The sequence below is a fragment of the Podarcis raffonei genome, chromosome 13 (assembly GCF_027172205.1).
Source record: "Podarcis raffonei isolate rPodRaf1 chromosome 13, rPodRaf1.pri, whole genome shotgun sequence".
NCBI classification, from domain to species: domain Eukaryota; kingdom Metazoa; phylum Chordata; class Lepidosauria; order Squamata; family Lacertidae; genus Podarcis; species Podarcis raffonei.
This window is the reverse complement of record NC_070614.1, coordinates 18,154,300-18,175,365: the sequence shown is the minus strand read 5'-3', so window position 1 is coordinate 18,175,365 and position 21,066 is coordinate 18,154,300. Positions and strand designations below refer to the sequence as shown.

Sequence of the window (21,066 nt, the reverse complement as noted above, 5' to 3'; positions counted from 1 at the left end):
TTTCCAGGATGCGTCCTCTTTCTCAGGGGTAAAATTTCCGTCCAGGTGGATTTGTTAAATTTGCCAAAATGTCTCTGGCTATACTTTCTGGATGAGACATAGACACAACTGGTGGCTGAAGACTTGCTTTCTTCCTCTCTTCTCCTGCCTCCCCCAGCAATATATCACAGCTTCTATAGCCTACATAGAGTGGGGCAGGCATGACAACCTTCGGCCCTCCAGATGTTTTGGACTACAATACCCATCATCCCTGACCACTGGTCCTTTTAGCTAGGAATCATGGGAGTTGTAGGCCAAAACATCTGGAGGGCCGAAGATTGTCTATGCCTGGAGTAGGGGTATTTGGAATGAGAGTGTGTCATAGCATCCTCTTTTTTGCTCTTCAGAATATGGCGGACCTACATGTGGGGAACCTGCTGGAGGGTGTACTTTTCAGCGGTGCAGGGTGGGGTGGTAGGAGTAGAGATGGGCAGGGACAGTTTCCTGTGCCAAAACACCCAGGTACTGCACATGTGGCCAGCCAGTGAGTGATTTTTGAAAGCTCAGGAGCGTGAGGACCATTTTGTTTGATCTCTTTTGCTTTTTGTTTCCTTCGTCTCCCCACCCTGGTCCTTTTCACAGGGAACTCATTAGGTAGCCAACGGGCAGACAGTATGTCAGTGCGAACGTACTCCTGTTAACGCCAAGATGACTAAGGTCAGTATGTGCTATTGCTCTTTGACACTGACTACATACCTGCAGGGTACTGTGAAAGCAACACGTGCCGAACCAGAGTCTCGTGCTCGAGAGCTAATGTGGTGTAGCACTTAGCGCATGGGTAGGCAAACTAAGGCCTGGGGGCCAGATCTGGCCCAATCGCCTTCTAAATCCGGCCTGCGGACGGTCTGGGAATCAGCGTGTTTTTACATGAGTAGAATGTGCCCTTTTATTTAAAATGCATCTCTGGGTTGTTTGTGGGGCATAGGAATTTGTTTATTATTTTTTCTCAAAATATAGTCCGGCCCCCCACAAGGTCTAAGGGACAGTGGACCAGCCCCCTGCTGAAAAAGTTTGCTGACCCCTGACTTAGCATATCCGATGTAGACCGGGGAGACCTGGATTCAAGTCTCTCCTCAGTCCCAGAGCACCCAGGGCTGCTTTGGGCCAACCTAACCTGCCTTGGAGGCTTGTTGTCAGAATAAAGTCCATACAGTGATACCTCAGGTTAAGAACTTAATTCATTCTTGAGGTCTGTTCTTAACCTGAAAATGTTCTTAGCCTGAAGCATCACTTTAGCTAATGGGGCCTGCCACGCCGCCACTGCACGATTTCTGTTTTCATCCTGAAGCAAAGTTCTTAACCTGAGGTACTATTTCTGGGTTAGCGGAGTCTGTAACCTGAAGTGTATGTAACCTGAAGCGTATGTAACCCGAGGTACCACTGTATACAGTGTGGTACCTTGCTTCTTGAACGTCTCCCTTGACACCACTGTATATGGTTACAAGGAAGGAGATTCTAACTAAACATCAGGAAGAACTTTCTGACAGCAAGAGCTGATAAATCGTAGAACAGACTGCTTTGGGAGGAAGTGGACTCTCCTCCCTTGGAGGTTTTTAAGCAGAGGTTGGATGGCCATCTGTCAGGGATGCTTTAGTTGAGATTCCTGCATTGCTGGGGGTTGGGCTAGATGACCCTTCCAACTGTACAGTTCTACAATTCTGTGATTCTGTGGTGCCACAAGTCCTTTGGAGGAGCGCTAAAAGCAAATATGATAAAATAACAAAACACCCCTCTTCCAGAACTGTCTCCAGAGTCCATTTCGCAGCTGCTGGGACAATCATTAAAGGAGAGGAACAGGCTGGCGATGGCAATAATAATAATAATAATTTATTATTTGTACCCCGCCCATCTGGCTGGGTTTCCAACAAGGATTAAAAATACATCAAAATGTCACACATTAAAAACTTCCCTGAACAGGGCTGCCTTCAGATGTCTTCTAAATGTCAGGTAGTTGTTTATCTCTTTGACATCTGATGGGAGGGTGTTCCACAGGACGGGCGCCACTACCGAGAAGGCCCTCTGCCTGGTTCCCAGTAGCTTTGCTTCTCGCAGTGAGGGGCTGCCAGAAGGCCCTTGGCGCTGGACCTCAGCATCCGGGCAGAACAATGGGGGAGGAGACGCTCCTTCAGGTATACAGTGGTACCTCAGGTTACATACGCTTCAGGTTACAGACTCCACTAATCCAGAAATATTACCTCGGGTTAAGAACTTTGCTTCAGGATGAGAACAGAAATTGCGCGGCAGCAGTGGGAGGCCCCATTAGCTAAAGTGGTGCTTCAGGTTAAGAACAGTTTCAGGTTAAGAACGGACCTCCGGAACGAATTAAGTACGTAACCAGAGGTACCACGGTACTGGGCTGAGGCCGTTTAAGACTTTAAAGGTCAGCACCTACACTTTGAATTGTGCTCAGAGTCAGTGAGTCAGCGAGGGCGAAGTAGCGTCGGGAGCGTGTTGGTGGGGGGCCGGATCGAAAGGGCAGGCAGGTTGGCTTAGGCCTGCAGGCTAGGGGCTCCCCGTTGCTACTTCTGGAAAAGGAAACTTGCTGTTTTGTTTCTGTAGCGCAGATGCCCATTCGCTCTGCCCTCGAGGCAATAACGCCGCTTCTCCTTCCACGCAGATGCCGCCCCCGAGTGCATCTGGCCGCCACCACGCCTTGGACAGGAGGACTCCCCGCCACCGCTGCCCCTTCCTCATCATGTGCGCCAATCCAGACTGTGAGGAGCCGCTGCTGTTGTAAAGAAGGAGAAAACGGGACCACGCGGGGAGGCTGGAGAGAGGGGAGGAGAGGGAACGAACAAGCTCCCCCCAACCCACCCCTTCCTCCTAGCAGCAGTGGCTTGTGCTCTCTGGCAAACCCTCGAAGGACTCAAGCTGAGGAGGGGGCCCGTCCCCAAATCTGCAGGGGCTGCGGGCCTCCGCCTCTGGTGTCTATTTATTGTTGTTGTCGTTCCAGGCAGGGGCATAAGAATGTGAAAGAAAATGTACGCCCAGCCCTGCCCACCCCACTCCTCCACGGCAGCCTGAGCTTCTCCCTGTTCTGATTCCCAGTAGATCCAGGGGCATCTTGCATCGCCCTCCTGTTGCCACGGATCGGACTGACCAGCCCACCTGCCCTCCTTTCCCTGCCCTCCTAAGGGTGCTAAACGTCCATTGGAACTTTTTTTTTTTTACTTTTGGGTTTTTTCTGCCTTGCTGCTACAAAGGTGTACCTGGTTCCAGCTCGCGGCTGCCGGGAGGAGGTTGCTGCTCACGTTAACTCTCCTGCCCCTCTTCTCAACGAGAGCGGGGAGAACAGGGTGGAGGGTGGGTGGGTGGCGGCGCAGGTACGAGGGGGGGGGCCTGGTTTCCCTCCCTCCGCTCCGGACTCTCGACTCACGGTGGGAAATGTGAAGAGAAGCGCTGGCGGATAAAGAGCCAGGGCCCACCCGCAGCAGCTACTTGAATCGCAGAGCTCTGAGCTGGGGACGCTTGTATACTTTGCCGCTGCCTTTCCCCAGAAGCGGCTGCAACTTGGCACAGGCGAATCCCCTTTTAAAAACAGCTTCCCTCTTTTTCTCGCCCGGCCACCAAGATGCAGCTCCCTTTCCCTCTGAGAGGAAGGGCCTGGGATTTTGATGTGAGATGGAGAGGGCGGTGGGACATCCCCCCCCCAAAAAAAACCCCACCTATCCGCACTATAATCCCGGCTCAGTGGTAGGACAAAACTGTATCCTGGCCAACGGTGGGCTCTTTTCTTTCTTTCTCTTAAGAGGAGCAGGGAGTCAGGATTTCAGGTTTGAGATGCTCAAACCGGAAGAGGGAGATCTCAGCCTGGGGTGGGCAATTGAACTCTGGACTTTTACAATATGGCACACAGACCCCCCCCACCCCTCCCTCCAAGACTACTGTAATATAAGAGTTGTATTTTCTGTGTATATCTGTGCTGTGGAATCTTGTGTAAATTGAATTTCTTTTTCGACCGCCGTTACAAGTTCTCTGTTAATTTAATAATGTGTCCTTCTCTCCCCCCCACCCCCTCCCCCCTGCACGCCCATAATTTTCATTTGATGTTTATATTTTCTGCCTTTTTTGTTTTTGTTTTGTTTTTGTTTTGTTTTTTTCCTGGGGAGGGTGTGCGGGGGTGAGGGGCAAACCAAAGGGGGTTGTTTTGCATGAAAGTGGGGAGGGTGGGGGAGAAGAAGAAAAAAAAATACAACCTTGACAAAAAAAATAATTAAAAAATAATTCTTATCAGGGAGATTGTGAGGGGCAAACAGGAAGCGGAGGTGGTGCAGAAGAGATCTCCTGCTCACCTCAACTCCAGTTTACCTCAAGGTGAAGGGGAGAGGATGGCGGGGCCGCAGTGGAGCGAGTGATAGGAAATGTTTAAAAAAAGAAAAAGAAAAAAAAGTTTGAAAAGATTTTCTAGGATCTCCAGATTTTTGTTTAATTCGACAGCAAGCACTCTCTTCTGAACAACAAGGAACATTGCCTGAAGGATCTCTCTCTCTTACTGGGCGACACCCCCAAAATGTCGTTCTCTGTCACAGTCTTTATAAGCCCCCAAATCTTCTATATTCTAGCGAGACCAGCCAAAGTCTGAGGGAAATTACTACAATGCCGAGACTGCGATCCGAACCCTACTCGCCTGAGAGTCAGACCTGTCGAATTCAGGGCAGCCCTAACTATTTGTCTACTCGGAAGTAAGTCCTGGTAGCAACCACATTTGGTGTCCCTGCAATGCCACCAATGTTGCGCCAGCGTTGTGATTTTTAACAGTGCGATTCTGACATTGGTGCAATATTGCCCTCGTTTGGGGGTATCCCAAATCTTGGCTATAACTTGCATTTGGTGGCCTAATGAACTTTGTTTGATTGGTATCCTACCTCCAGCTGCCATAACTGAACCACAGGATTGCATTATAACAAAAAAAGAACCTGAGATGCGGTTTTGTGGCCAGGAGTTTGGTTCAGTTCTCAGCGGCTCCCATTGGAGTCTATAGGAATGAATTCCATTTTAGGACACAGCTGAGGGTGCAAAAAACAACAACACCCAGGAAACTGGGTCGAAGTTTTCTTCGCTGTGTTTCTGAACAAACACCTTTATTTCCTCCCCTGTTAATGAACAGCTGCTTTTCCTTCCTATTTGGATTTAAACAAAAATAAAATTGTGCCCTTGGAAACGGCATCACCACAGGAGCAGAAAATAGCCTCCACTGCCAAGGTACACAGATATGCTTTGCAAAAATAAAAAAAATCTGCCCCAGGCTTTTTGCACCTTTAAGGCCCCTCCCTTTGCAACCACTCCTCTGTCCATAAGGAAGTTGAGTGTTTTGCCAGGTTTTCTATAAAGAGAAGTTATTGGGTTATGTCTGCCCAATCCATAGCAAGTCTTCTGGGTCCATGTAGCATCAAGGACGTGTGGTCTGCTTAGTTAGGGAGCATTTGCAGGATAATTGGGGCAACAAGCCATTGCAGCGTGTCTCCATCCCCCTGCCAGGGCCTTGCACGGATCCAAGATCCTATGGAGAACAAATGAGGGAGGGAGAGGGAGGTGACTTGAAGCCAAAATCAGCCCAGATTTTGAGACTTGCTCCTTCTGGGGAAACATCAGCACCTGGGCACCTATTTGAGCTGACACAAGTCACAAAGGCGAATGAGCTCACATCCCACAGAACCTAAATTAAATTATCGAGAGGAAGGTGTGTTCACATTCGCCTCTTCAAACAGGGGTAGTTTACTCCTGTGTTAACTTCAGCGGTAAAGTACCTCACTTCTGTACTATTCACACTAAGGGGACTAAACTACGGCTCATCCACACTTATCTTTCCCCTACGGTTCCTAGGCATCCCAGCCCACTTTTTAAAGCTCTTTGTCTGAGCACTTCCCCCCCCCCAACCCCGACACTTTCCTCACAAAAACCCCCTCTCCTTAACCTCTGAATTGGAACAAACGGCAATTTGGGTTTCCCATGGATTGCGGTTTGCTCCGATTCAGTGGTATAGAGCGAGTGGCCACAGGGAAAGCGCCACGGCCAAATAAAAACATAAATAAAAGTGCTCAGGCACAACTCTTTCAAGGGCAAACCCGTGCCTAGAAAGGCAACACAAGAGGAAGTCCGGATGAGCCCCCTATCTGCTTTGCCCCCTCCACATGAAGGAGAAAAGTGGAGGTTCTCCCATATTCTCCTGCCTCGCTTGAGTGAAGAATTTGTCTGCCTTTAGAAAAAGACATTCAATTTGGCAATTTTTGTCGGTGGTGGGACAGGAATGGTGCTGTTATTCCTGAATTCTTTGCCCTGCCTCTTTCAAACAGCAGTAAATCCACCAATGAATCTTGCAGTAGTCCATTTATTATCGAACTCCTGGTTAAGAGTGAGCCAGAGAGACAGCAATTAGGATCACACCCAGCAATTGACCCACCAGGAAAATACCAATGTGTATCTCCAGTTTAAAAGGCTGACCATTTTTTTATCATCTGAATTTTTTTGCAGGGGGGCAGTGCAGAGACATTGGACTCAAGCCATTAAAAGAGGGAAGGGGGAGCTAGCAGAGGAAAGTATTTTGAGAACGTGTTAAATGTCCCAGTCAGCAAAGCACTGCCTACTATTGCCTTTGATGTGTGAATGAGAATATTGAGATTTTAACAAGGATACAGCATTGTATGTCTGGAACTCAGTGCTTTTTTTCTTAAAAAAAAGTTTAGGGGTACTCTCACTTTCCTACTTATACTGATATACTGCCCCTCATTGAGGCCAATCTTAGATTCACAAAATATTTAGGGGTATGCATACCCAGAAAAAAAGCACTGCTGGAACTACAGTGGTATCTGGTTAAGAACTTAATTCGTTCTGGACATCTGTTCTTAACCTGAAACTTTTTAACCTGAGGTACCACTTTAGCTAATGGGGCCTCCCACTGCCGCTGCGCGATTTCTGTTCTAATCCTGAGGTAAAGTTCTTAACCCGAGGTACAGTGGTACCTCAAGTTACATACACTTCAGGTTACATATGCTTCAGGTTACAGACTCCGCTAACCCAGAAATAGTACCTCAAGGTTAAGAACTTTGCTTCAGGATGAGAACAGAAATCGTGCTCCGACGGTGCGGCGGCAGCAAGAGGCCCCGTTAGCTAAAGTGGCGCTTCAGGTTAAGAACAGTTTCAAGTTAAGAACGGACCTCTGGAATGAATTAAGTACTTAACCCGAGGTACCACTGTACAACTTCCGGGTTAGCAGAGTCTGTAACCTGAAGCGTTTGTAACCTGAGGTACCACTGTACAACTGCACCATTCCATTTAAGGCACTCTTGTACCACTTTGTCATGGCTTCCCCCAAAAGATTCTGGGAGTTGTAGTTTGCTAAGGGTGCTAGGAAACCCCCATTTCCCAGAGTGGTTTAGCAATGACTCCCTCTTCCCAGGGAATTGTAGGGTTTTTTGGTTTTGTTTTAGGGGGTTGGAGGGTCTCCTAGCCGTGCTCAGAACCCTTAACTTAAAGATCCTAGGATTCTTTAGGGAGAACGATGAGAGGTAAAGTGCCATAAGAATGTGTTGAGTGCGTGGTGTTCAGAATTCCACTCCAGGCAGTTGTGGGATAGCAGTGTCTGGGGAAAAGAAGCAAAGAGATAAAAACTGGGGAAGGGAACATATAGAGGGGAAGAGCCTGGGGGAGATGGGTTAATTACAACCTTTCTAAAACCTGGAGAAATACCCTCCCATTCACCCCAATTTCTCACTCTACCCTAGGTAGAGACTTTGGAAAAAACAGCAACTATGTCGGAAGCAAAAAAAGAAGACGTGTTTTTATTTTCCATGGAAACAAGACAAAGCAATGGCTATAAATTAAGAATAAAAAAGGCAGGTGAGGTGGAGTATCCGTGATAGGAGAGGGGGAGAGATGGGATTTTGGACTGAGCCAAAGCAGGATAGTCCCAAAATACGAAATCAGTGTTTTTCCACATGCAGTTTTGTCTTCAGGCTTCGTGTACACAGAGTTTGCTTCTTGGAAAAAATACACTGCCAGGTAGTATCCTGCTTGTACCTTTAGGGCACTTGCAGATTCACAAGTTCCAGGTGGGACTCAAGCACATAATGGCAAACTCGGGTTGCACAATTTCTGCTGATCGGAAGGTATTGTGCAACAAACCTGCTTCCCCACAAAAAAATGGCCTTTTGTGATGAAGGAAAACTGCGATGAAAGTGTGGGATAACGCTTGCTTCAAGGCGATGACATCATCTAACCTTCCCTTGGACAAATCCAAGTGAATAAACTCAATAAACAGGTTGTCTGGAAAGTGCCCTGCATCCTTTTGCTTCTGAACTCCTAAAAGAAGCTGCCAAATGTGCATCTCTTGGCAGATTCTATTTGCATTCCATCCTCCTCTTGCACAGCAATAACAACCCAGATTTCAGTTGGGATTTCCCATAATGGTTTAGTAAGGTAAAAAGGTAAAGGACCCCTGGAGGGTTAAGTCCAGTCAAAGGCGATTATGGGGTTGCGGCGCTCATCTCGCTTTCAGGCCAAGGGAGCTGGTGTTTGTCCACAGACAGCTTTCCGGGTCATGTGGCCAGCATGAGTAAACTGCTTCTGGCGCAACGGGACACCGTGATGGAAGCCAGAGCGCACGGAAACGCCATTTCCCTTCCCACCGCAGCGTTACCTATTTATCTACTTGCGCTGGTGTGTTTTCAAACCGCTAGGTTGGCAGGAGCTGGGACAGAGCAACTGGAGCTCACCCCGTTGCAGGGATTCGAACCACGACCTTCTTATTGGCAAGCCAAAGAGGTTCCATGGTTTAGACCACAGCCCTAGTGTAAGCCAGCAAAGCTCCATCCAGAAGTTGCTGGACTCCCAGCTCCCAAAATCCCTGACTGTTGGCCATGCTGGTCAGATGAGAGAGCTAGGGCGGGGGGGGGGGAGGCCTTCACGTTGGCTTATTCTGCCCTAGGAGAAGATAGGCAAAATGTTCTGCATCTGTACAAAACTCTAAATTCGAAAGCGGAGAATGTTTCTGTATCTCTAGCAGTTTGTGCAGATGAAGGGAATTCGCCAGGCACAACTTGACGTGCAAGGAGAAAAGGGGCCAGTGCAGAATAGAATCTTAGAATCATATAGTTTGAAGGGACCCTCAAGGCTCAACTAGTCCACCCCCCCTTGTAATACTGGAATCTCAACTAAAGCATTCAAGACAGATGGCCAAGACAGCAGGGATGGGAAGATGCGGCACTCCAGATACAAAGATAACTCCCATTATCTTTGATCACTGGTTATGCTGGCTGGGACCGATGGAAGCCAAAATCCAACAACATTCAAAAGGCAGCAGGTTCGCCATTTCTGCAGTGCAGGGCAATTTATCATACGCCTGTTAAAAATTCCCTGCTTTAGAGAACTTATTTAATACACAGGAGCCCTTAACATCATTAAAAAAACAGCTTTTGGGTTTCCAGCAAAGTCCAGTGTAGCCTGAGCCACGGGATGGCTTATCGCATGAATTGGGAACCTTCGGCCCTCCAGATGGGGCTGAACTCCATCTCCCATCAGCCCCAGCAGGCATAGCCAATGGCCAAGGATGATGGGAATTGTAGTTGAGTAACACTGGGGGACTTGCCGATCAGAAGGTCAGCGGTTCAAATCCCCGCGACGGCGTGAGCTCCCGTTGCTATGTCCCTGCTCCTGCCAACCTAGCAGTTCAAAAGCACGTCAAAGTGCAAGTAGATAAATAGGTACAGCTCCAGCGGGAAGGTAAACGGCGTTTCCGTGCGCTGCTCTGGTTCGCTAGAAACGGCTTAGTCATGCTGGCCACATGACCCGGAAGCTGTACGCCAGCTCCCTCGGCCAATAAAGCGAGATGAGCGCCGCAACCCCAGAGTCGGTCACGACTGGACCTAATGGTCAGGGATCCCTTTACCTTTAACACTGGGGGAAGGGGGGGAGGTTTCCCACCCGTGGTTTATCAGAAAGGAGCTGTGGTAATGCTATGGAGACACTGCGACGCTCGACAGACTCTTTGGCATCTTCATAAAAACCACAATGCCCAGAATTCCTTGGGGAGAAAATGGCAGTGAAGTGAGTGATGAGCTGGTGTAAAGGCGTTTAGAAGCTGGTTCACCCAGTTGCGTTTACTCCTTATGACTCAAGTTATCAACACCAGACTCTCCAAGTGTCCCTATTTTCCAGGGACAGTCCCGGGTTTACAGAAGCTGTCCCAGTTTCTGATTTGATCCTGGAATGCCCTGCTTTTCCTTAGGACATCCCTGTTTTCATCGGAGAAATGTTGGAGGGTATGGAGTTAAATGATCCCTGAGCCGAGGAGATAAGTAACTATACAACCTTTTGAAGACATCTGAACCCTGTATGGGGAAGTTTTAAAATGTTTTATTATGTTTTTTTATATATGTTGGAAGCCACCCAGAATGGCTGGGGCAATCCAGTCAGATGCGTAGGGTATAAATAATGAAATTATTATTATTATTATTATTATTATTATTATTATTATTATTATTATTAAATAGGACACCCCTGTTTTCATCGAAGAAGTGTTACAGAGCATGCAACACCCATCTGTGAAAAAGCAATGCCACACCATCACCACAGATCAAGCTTTCAAAAGGTTTTGGGCACAAACGTTTCCGAAGAGACATTTCAAAGGAAAACATCTGGAAGCTCGTGGCTTTGCAATTCTGCAGCAAGTAGCCCAAAAGTGCAAAATTGCACGGTGTGAGTTGCCCCGTTGCCTGTTTAGTTGAGGCCGAGAGGGGGAAACTGCAGCTGCTCCACTGTTGCTGGACTCCAGTCGCCATCAACGCCAAGCCAGCAGAGCCAGTATGAGGGATCATGGGGGTTGGAGTCCAATAACATCCAGAGAACCACAGATTCCCTGCCTGGGAGCTGAGGCATAAGCAGGAAACCTATTGCTCAGGAGAACTATTGCTCAAACTTATTCAAAGGCTGGGGAAACATACATCACTGAGGCGTTAGCAATCCCTTGCCCCAGGGTGGAATTGCTCAGTAAATGCGGGTCACCCTTCTTGCTCGTCAGGCCGCAGCCTACCTGGGATGGCCTCCCGGCTAATTATAAAAGCCAGACTACACATGACTGCCAGTTCTGAAATTGCGTGTCTTCCAACAGCTGCTTTTTTAAGAATGAAAAGTCCTGTGAGAGGCAGAAGTTGGAAGTTGGGGGTTGGGTAAAGTCCAGCTGCTTAACCCTCTCCCTTCTTGCCATCGGGTATCCTCTCAAAACCAACTCCCAGCAGATTTTCCAGATGTGGGGGATAAATAGGACCCAAGGGAGAAAAACAACAGGGGTACATTTTTGAGAGGACAATGATAGGTGGGGAAACAACCTCCGGAAGAAAGAATCGTGGAATCTTCCATCACTCGCAGTTTGGCTCAAAAAAAAAAATCAAGGGTCACCTGGTTCCCCCTCCCCCTCCTAACTTTGGTTTCTCCACCAGGGGGCGCTTCAATGCTCCTGCTGCTCAAAGATGGTGGCAAATGTCCTGAAAGAAAAAGAGAAGAAAGGGTTTAAATTAGGGTCTTTCATTACAATCTTTTTGCTTATTTCTGGTCAACAGTCATCTATCCTGCACTTTCTCCAAGGGGCCACAGCTGCCTACATGGAATGAGCAGGCAGTCTCCTTTCTAAACAGATGCCTGTCCTAGATCTGAATGCCTTGAGAGAGAGAGAGACCTCATATTGTTCCCATTTCACAGACGAAGAAAACTGAGGGCCGAAAGAAAAGAGTTTCCCCAGCTTTATGTGGCAAGCTGAGACAAGACTGGAGGTTAAAGCTGCAGGATCTCTGCTGGATCCTGGCTGTCCTCTCTCCAGGGGTAGAGTCTGCAACACAAGGAAAGGGGAGGAAGTAGATTTTGGAGCTCAGCTGCTGCCTCTTCTTAGGATTTGAATGGGATCAAGGGCTGTTACTTACTGAAATAAGGCTCCAGATAATTCATCCACGATGCTCCCTGCAAAACACAAAACAGAGCAAATCAGGATTTTGCTGTTCGTAGTGCACTTACCATCTGCTCATCTTGAGCTTATGTCTCCCCATTAAAACAAGCTTTATGAAGTTGTTTATTGCTGTGTTTATTGCTTATTTCTTGGCAAGGAGCTTGAGGGACATAGACTGCTCAGCCTATTTTCTCACATTCTGGGGGTGGAGAATGGCTGAGTGGAATATGTGGCGACGTCGGCCGAGATGACACAGTGAACTAGATAGCTCAGCTGAGATTTGAACCCAGGTCCTTCCTAGCCACTGCCACCTGCACCCCCAGCCACCCAGTCCAAGTCTGACACTCGATCCGCTAACCCAGAGGTGGTCAGACAGCAGGCTTCCGGGATCTACTTCAATTTTTACTCAAAACCCAAGACCCACAAGCTGGAGCCAGGTGCAAACATACCCTTAGGCTCAGTACACACCATACATTTAGAGCACATTTAAATTAAAGAATCCTAGGTTTACAGAGCTACAGTTTCCAGCACACTTCACAAACAACCCTTTCCATTACTCTGGGGGGGTGTACTTTAAACGTACGGTGTGCATGTAGCCTAAAATTAAGGAACAGGGTGCCTCTGAGCATATCCTTAGCCATGGATAGGCAAACTAAGGCCCGGGGGCTGGATCCGGTGCAATTGCCTTCTAAATCTGGCCTGTGGACGGTCCGGGAATCAGTGTGTTTTTACACGAGTAGAATGTGCCCTTTTATTTAAAATTCATCTCTGGGTTATTTGTGGGGCCTACCTGGTGTTTTTACATGAGTAGAACGTGCCCTTTTATTTAAAATAGATCTCTGGGTTATTTGTGGGGCATAGGAATTCGTTCATTCCCCCCCTCAAAAAAAAAAAAATAGTCTGGCCCCCCACAAGGTCTGAGGGACAGTGGACTGGCCCCCTACTGAAAAAGTTTGCTGACCCCTGCTCTGTACGTATATAAAACTAAAAAAAAAGTTAAGGGAATTGTCAATGTTAGTAAAGACACAGCGATTTGGATGTGCTATAAACATGCAACACCAGATGGCGCCAGAGGGCAGGAAATTTTAAAACACACTTTTCCATAGGGATTTCTTTATTTTGTTATAACAATCCAGTGGGGGGTATGCAGGGGTACGCGTACCCCTAAACATAGGAATTTGTTCATTTCCCCCCCCTTCAAAATATAGTCCGGCCTCCCACAAGGTCTGAGGGACAGTGGACCAGCTCCCTGCTGAAAAATTTTGCTGACCCCTGTCCTTAGCCAAGGACTTCTGTGTACTGGCCACTGACTTACCATACAAAACCCCGCTCCTGCTTCCTCCCCACCCACATATTTCTTCACCTCAGCAGCCGAACTTAGAAAAGAGGCTTTTCCTCACTGCTAACTTGCAGGACCTCCTACAAATCATGCAAGAGGTCTGCTGGTAGATCCCACCTGCCCACGCCAACACAAAAGCCGCAAAGGGGAAAACCAACTCACCTGGTGCACAGGCCGTCTCGCACACAGGGCAAACGTAACAGAAATGGCAATACTGCAGAGAGAGATAAAAAGAGTTACCGCCGGCAGAGCACTGCTGTGGTTAAGGTTCACGAAACCAGAGCAGCAAGTCTGGGGCAAAGGGAGGGGTGGGGAGGAGGGAGGGGCACCGACCTGGCAGCTTGCGCAGTATTCGCTGCTGTCTCCTTCTTTGCAGGGGCACTTGTCACACTTGTCGCAATCCTGGGGGTGGAAATTCAGAAAAACTTAGCTGGGTCTGTTTGGGTGGCAAGTCCTCAGCACAGCTCTCCTTGTCCTGCGTGCCACAACCAAACCACTCTGCCCATGTGACGCCTTCAGAATGGTGGATTTATTGTTTGTTTTTTGCAGGTGTATTTGGCAATCTCTCAAAGGACCTGTTGATGGCATTTTACCACTGTACTGTGAAGAGTGTATTAACTTATGGTCTGTGTGTGTGGTTTGGGAGCTGCATGGCCAGGGAAAAAACAATGTTGTCCAGGGTTGTAAAGACTGCAGAGAGAATAATTGGGTGCACTCTTCCCACCTTAGATCAAATCTGTGCTTCCAGGTGCCATAAGAAAGCTGCAGAGATAGTGCAGGATAGTACGCACCCCGGAAATGATCTCTTTCAGCTTCTGTCTTCTGGAAGAAGGTACAGGGTTATAAAGACCAGTACTAGCTGCCTGAGAAACAGTTACTACGCAATTCTGGTTCTAAACGCAGTATAAGGAGTCTCTATAGTATATTGTATTTTAAAATGGAGTTTCAGAGTTTTTAGGGGTTTTTGACGGTTTTATGTAGATTTTCAATTTCATTGTTCTGTATGGGACAATGACAATAAAGATATCGTATATCGTTGCGGTTGCAATACTAGTGCATTAGTGGTAAATTCATACAACATTTCCCTTTATTAGTTGTTCCGTGATGCTTCCCTGACATTCTTGCATTCTTGCCAACTGGAAGGGCAACCTTGCACCATAGACAGTGCTTTTTTTCTAGAAAGGTGTTTAGGGGTACTCTCATTTTGACGCAAGAAAACCACCATTTTATAGTTCAAATCGAGAAAAATAAATATAGTAAATGGGCAAAAGTACAAAGATTCACCAAATGTTTAGGGGTATACGTCCCCCTGCACCCCCCCCGAAAAAGCACTGACAATAGCACAACAAAAGAAGGATTAAAAACAACAACTACAACCACCCCAAACAAGAACATTTGCAGTATGAAAAGTTGCAGGGCTGCAGCAGGAAGTTACAGGGCATGCACTGGTTGGAAATGAAGCAGTATCTTTATATATATATTTTATGGTATTTAGAACACAGCCTTAGTTTGGACAAAAAAGGAGAGGAAAAGATATTTGATATTAAGTTTTGTATATTTCTTGATAAACCCTAATAAAGTTGATGCCATAAAAAAGGGGGATTCAATGAAGCAGTATCATACCCTCCAACATGTTGAATCCCCAAACCGAGATGCGCATCTTTGTGGCTGTGCATGAGTCATGTGACTCATGCAAGATCACAGAGCCCAAAATATGCATTCCCCCCCAAAATGCACGTTTTGGGGCACTGCGCAAGATTTGTGGCCCCAAAAAAGCACTTTTCTCGCGGCAAGATCTCGGCACCCAAAATGGCCCTCATGCACTTGCATGAAAAAAATGGGATGTCCCAGTTTTCCCAGGACATTTGTGGTGTATGCAGTATGTCCACTCCAAAACTTTTGCAGAAGTAAACAGTATTGAAGGCGGGGTCATGTGTAACTGCCCCGATATCATAATGGGCACAACTAATCGTGAATGCATAATAACCTGGAGGGTCCCAATAGAACCACAGAGAGCTGTTGGTCCATTTTGATTGGTATGGTCTACCCTGACTGGCAGTGACTCTTCTGAGCATCAGGCAGGGGTCTTTGCCAACCCTACTGGGAGACTGAACCATCTGCATGCCAAGAAGTTCTGTGGCAATTCCCCAATTCATCCTGGTCCTTCAACACTATAGCTATCCTTCTCATCACCACATAGGAAACCACCATCACCAGAACCCCACTGGAAATATTATTTTGCAGTTCATTCTATATTTCAGTTTCTGGATTCTGAGCCTGTTTGTCCCTGCAAAAAAGATCTGAAATTGCCAAATCGCAGGTTCCTCAGCTGCTTTCAGTTGGCTGCTCAATCAAAACAGCTCGCTTTCCTGCATTGAGTTCTGCATCCATCATTTTCTCTTCTCCCTCTCTATGGGATAACTTCTGGCCCTCCAGGTGTTGCTGAACTACAACTCCCATCAGCCCTGCCCACTGGCCCTGTTTGCTGGGTCTGGTGGGAGTTGAAGTTCATCAGCGTCAGGCGGGCATAGACTTGTACTGTATGTAGAACTCCTGCAGTCACATGAAATTCCAGGAGAAAGTGACACGGAGGTGCAATTCTAATTTTTTGGAAGAGACAGGCTGTGATTCACAAAACGTACCCTCCCTTTCCTAGTTCTTCCCTGCTCCCCAACTGCCTAGTCCTCAAGATACGGCTGGCACCTTCCCCATCCCCCACGAAGGCTCCTGTGTCTTTAATAGGCGCAACAAAGCAGAAATCCCGTGGGTGAAGTTTCTTTCCGTCGCCTTGTCAACAGGCTATGAAACTATTTTACAGCTGTACATGCGAAACTGTCAGACCACTGGCCCAAAAGCCATGCTTGCGCAGGCTTTTGAGTTCATTGACCCCTTGCTGAGCAAATAAACTGACATCGACCCGAAGCCAAACTCGGAGGGATGCAAACAGAGTCAAGAAATATTGATCTATAATCAGCATTTGTTAATCGTGCATCTACCAATACCAGGAATCATAAAATGTTTCCTCCACACACACACCCCACGAAGGAATACTGGTGTATTGCTAAATTGTAATATTAAACACAGAGGTCCAAGGGAGGTGCACTCTGCACATGCCCTTTATTCTGGAGGCTCTTAGTTCCTGGTTAAATTTTCCATACTGTAGCTCGTAAACTTCTTTTCCAACTTCTTTTCAGTCCCTCTTAATATTCCTGCATTGCAGAGGGGTTGGACTAGAATGATTCCCTTCCCACTCTACAATTCTATGGTTCTATCTTAACATGGTGGGGAAGATCCAGGTTAGCTGTACTAACTAGGTAAAGGTAAAGGGACCCCTGACCATTAGGTCCAGTCATGACCGACTCTGGGGTTGCGGCGCTCATCTCGCTTTATTGGCTGAGGGAGCCGGCGTTTGTCCGCAGACAGCTTCCGGGTCATGTGGCCAGCATGACTAAGCCGCTTCTGGAGAACCAGAGCAGCCCACGGAAATGCCGTTTACCTTCCCACCGGAGTGATACCTATTTATCTACTTGCACTTTGATGTGCTTTCGAACTGCTAGGTTGGCAGGAGCAGGGACTGAGCAACAGGAGCTCACCCCGTCGCGGGGATTCGAACCGCCGACCTTCTGATCGGCAAGTCCTAGGCTCTGTGGTTTAACCCACAGCGCCACCCACGTATCTAGCTGATACGCATATCTACCAATGGGCAATTCCAAGGCCCTGTAGCTCTGTATCTTTAAAACAGACCTGGACCACGTAGCCCTTCAAACAGAGGACACCTTCAAGTAGAAGACTGTAAAGTAGAAGATGGGGCCTCCCCAAATCATGGATCTCTATCTCATGTATAGTTTTGGCACCGTATCCATCCATCTGGGGAGGAAGAGGGGGTTGCAGGCAGGGACCAGGCAAAGAAGAACACAGGAACAACAACCCATCTCTGAGCCAGACCTTCAGAATGAGCATGCATGTAATAGGTTGTGCCAAAATAAGGCAGACTCTCATCAAAGACATAACGGCAAACATGGACAGGAAGAGAGAGAAGCCATGGCAGAGCTAAGCCCAGGCTGCTTCTATGGAGAGATGAAGGCAAGAGTTCCTTCCACCTTTCTCCCCCAGGGATCCAAAGGAAAGGAAAAAGTGTGAAGACGTATTGTAAAATCCACACACCGGCCGATAAGAGTGTCTCATCAGAAGGCAATGAGAAGGAAAATATTGCCTGCTTCAGGGGGGGTAGGGAAAGCAGTCATGTTGCGGATTAATGGGCGACTGGACTAAAGCAGGAACAGGCAAAGATATGAGGCATGCAAGAAGAGACCCTTAAGGCTCGACCACAAATTGTTTGGGCGGTCAAATCCCACCCTGGAGAGCTGAGCAGGTATGCGGGCGAAGGCTTCTCCTTCGTTACCTTGCAGAAGGCACAGTAGTGGCACAGAGAGCCTGCCTCGTACTCCTCATCGTCGTCGTCGTCCTCATCGTCTTCCTCTTCTTCAATGGAAAAGAAAGACATAGACACAGATGCCCAGAAGGGTCCCTCCCGGTGGGGGAGGGAGGAGGTTCTAGAGGGCAGCTGGGAGACCCCAGGTGGTTCTAGGGGCCCAGCATGTTGGTGCTAGAGGGGAGAAAGTTGGGCTAAGCAAAGAGGGACGCCAAGTGTGTGGGGAAAGCCAAGAGCTTCTCTGTGTGGGCTAGGTGGCAAAAAGCACGGGGTCCTTCAAAGGGAAGGGAGGGCAGCCACAATTTATGGGCCCTTGGGGACATTTGTGAAAGCCAGGGGTTGGTTAACCCTAATGAAAGCCAACATGGCCTCATCCCACCCTACCCCACCCAATAAGCTTCTCTCACCTTCTCCCTCTTTGTGGTGCTTCTTGGCCTTGTCATGGCCTTCGTGCCTGGGGTGCTTGTGTTTGTGCCCTTCATCCTCATCTTCTTCCTTGGACTCCATTTCATCAGACTCGTCTTCCTCGTCACCATGGTGATGGTGATGGTGGCGGTGCTCTTTGCCCTCGTCAGCTTCCTTATGGTGATGGCGCCCGTGGGCCTCTTCCTGGTCATCGTCATCGTGGTGATGGTGATGGTGATGACTGGCATGCTCTTCTTCTTCTTCTTCTTCACTGTCGTTATCATCATCCTCATGGTGATGGTGGTGAGCATGATGTTCATGATGATGGTGTTCCTCTTCATCACTGTCGTCATCATCGTCATCATCATCATCATCGTGGTGGTGGTGGCTACCATGATGTTTCTGATGGTGGTGGTCGTGTTCATCATCGTCATCATCTTCATCATCATCATGCTCGTGATGGTGGTGATGGTCACCATGGTGTTTGTGATGGTGGTGATGTTTGCCATGGTGGTCATCATCGTCATCATCGTCGTCGTCATCATCATCATGGTGTTGGTGGTCACCATGGTGTTCATGGTGATGTTTGCCATGGTGGTCATCGTCATCATCATCATCATCATGGTGATGGTTACCATGGTGTTCATGGTGATGATGATGCTTTCCATGATGGTCATGGTGGTCATCGTCGTCGTCATCGTCGTCATGGTGATGGTTACCATGGTGTTCATGGTGATGATGATGCTTGCCATGGTGGTCATGGTGGTCATCATCGTCGTCATCATCATCATCGTCATGATGGTGGTGATGGTCACCATGATGTTCATGGTGCTGATGATGCTTGCCATGGTGGTGGTCATCATCATCGTCATCATCATCATCATCGTGGTGGGAACTGTGGTGATGATGGTGCTCTGCATGGTGAGGTCCAGTGTGGTGATGATGGTGTTCCTCCTCCTCATCGTCATCATCATCATGGTGATGCCCTGCTTCATGAAGGTGGCTGGCATGGTGGTAATGATCGTCGTCGTCGTCGTCATCATGCTGTCCATGGTGGTGATGGCGTTCGCCCTCATGCTGGCTTCCGTGATGGTGTTCGTGGTGGTGGTGCTGTTCCTCTCCCAGGGCTCTAGGGAGCCTGAATGAGCAGAGCAGGACCAGAAGGAGGCCCATTGCCAGGGCCTTCCAGGAAGCCATGGCAGAAGGGTGTGGGTGGAAGCAACACACTCAGAAGTCTCAGAGGCCAGCAACTCGGAAAGGCCGCCAGCCCACAAGGAGAGCTAAGGGGTAGGAATATACAGTTTCCAGCCCACCGTTTGTATGAGTGACGCCTACAGCTGGCCTAGATTAGCCCTTCAGCCAACAGCCAATGGCTGCCCAGCCCAGCCTCCAAGACAGATGAGAGCACCAAGCCATGGGCCCTGCCATGCCCTTATATGAAGTGGCTGGGCTGGAGGGGGTGGGGAGGAAAGGAGAGGTATCTAAGCTGCTTGCCATAGTGCAAGGCTATTCTTAGCCGTTCGGAGCAACTGTGCCTCACTCCCTCAATGTGACAGGGAAGCCAGCAGGGTTTCAGATCAGAGGAGGCAGAAATAGGAGCCAGGACTCCTGGGTTCTCTGAGAGAGAGGGCATATATGCATGTGTGCACGCGTGGTTTAGTGCACTAGAGAAACTAGAAGCTCAGAATCTAGGAGCGAAAGCAACAGGCCTAAGACCCCAATTCCTGAAAGGAGAGGAAGGCTTGATGTGTTTAAGGTTGATATCTGGATATTATTGAATCAGGCAAACCCAGAGGTGTGGCGGGAGAACAGCAGGGGGAGGACAGAAAATGCCCATTTTAATCCACGTGGTTTATTATTTGCTGGTGGAAATTGTTCTTGTTCATTTGTTTTGTTTCGTTCAGTCTAAACTCTGGGAAGTGAGCGAATTTATCTTGTTCGTACACTGAAACAAATCAGCATAGAGATAGATAGGTGATAGATAGATGATAGATGATAGATAGATATAGATAGATAGATAGATATAGATGATAGATAGATGATAGATAGATAGATAGATAGATAGATAGATAGATAGATAGATAGATATAGATAGATAGATGATGATAGATATAGATGATAGATAGATAGATAGATAGATAGATAGATGATAGATGATAGATAGATAGATAGATAGATAGATAGATAGATAGATAGATAGATGATTGATAGATAGATAGATAGATAGATAGATGATAGATAGATAGATAGATGATAGATAGATAGATGATAGATAGATATAGATAGATAATAGACAGTCTATCATCTATCCCTTCCGATTTTGGATGGTTAAAGTGGAGTTAGGTCGAACTCCCCACCACCATGAAAGATGCCATCTCTGGGTTTTACGAAAGGCAGCACCCCAATCAATTTTTAAAGGAAGCCCAAGGATATGGCGATAGGAGGAGGCTTACAGGGAGGCAAGTCGGACCCCTGCTTTTCAGAGAGGAAAAGGAGCAACTCAGGAGCCAAGGTGATGCTCCAGAGCATTTTATTTTTTTAAGAGGCAGCGTTCCTTGCAGTGTCAGGAATGTGCTGATGGGTCCCAGCGGTTGAAACCGAATCCACAGAGCTGGCCGAGATCTATAAATACCTGTGCAGCACTGCAGTGACCTGGATCATTCCTGCTGGTGTCCTGTTCTCCGGATGACAGTGCAAGAACTGTCCCTGAACAGGTCAAAAGGAGGAGGATGGGGGTGAGAACTGGTTTTGTCCAACATTTAACGTGAACCTATCTAATCCATGTGTCCAGAAACAGCATGCACTCCCAAACCAGAAAACTGCACTTCTCCAACTGTGTGCGCAAAAAATATGTATGAATATTAGGGGAAAGTGTGTCTAAAGATGCATATACCGTATTTTTTTGTGTATAAAACGCCC

General features: G+C 47.7%; 2 protein-coding genes across 14 annotated transcripts in view; one reads left to right on the top strand and one right to left on the bottom strand.

Moving 5' to 3' along the window:
- The window catches only part of PPFIA3 (PTPRF interacting protein alpha 3), a 61,512-nt gene extending 57,510 nt beyond the window's left edge, over window positions 1-4,002 (top strand). For all 13 annotated transcript variants that reach the window (XM_053362749.1, XM_053362753.1, XM_053362750.1 and 10 more), the window contains 2 exons: window positions 622-696; window positions 2,657-4,002. In XM_053362749.1, coding sequence (XP_053218724.1) covers window positions 622-680 — 59 coding nt within the window. In that variant the 3' untranslated portion in view covers window positions 681-696; window positions 2,657-4,002. The remainder of the gene's footprint in view (window positions 1-621; window positions 697-2,656) is intronic.
- Window positions 4,003-9,929: 5,927 nt separating this feature from the next.
- HRC (histidine rich calcium binding protein) lies at window positions 9,930-19,523 on the bottom strand. The gene is made up of 6 exons (XM_053362765.1): window positions 18,150-19,523; window positions 17,713-17,792; window positions 13,644-13,712; window positions 13,473-13,524; window positions 11,949-11,985; window positions 9,930-11,516 (listed from the first exon to the last, which is right to left on the bottom strand). The coding sequence occupies exons 1-6, from the start codon at window positions 19,342-19,344 to the stop codon at window positions 11,480-11,482; spliced, it is 1,470 nt and encodes a 489-aa protein (XP_053218740.1). The 5' UTR covers window positions 19,345-19,523; the 3' UTR covers window positions 9,930-11,479.
- Between the last annotated feature and the right edge of the window lie 1,543 nt (window positions 19,524-21,066).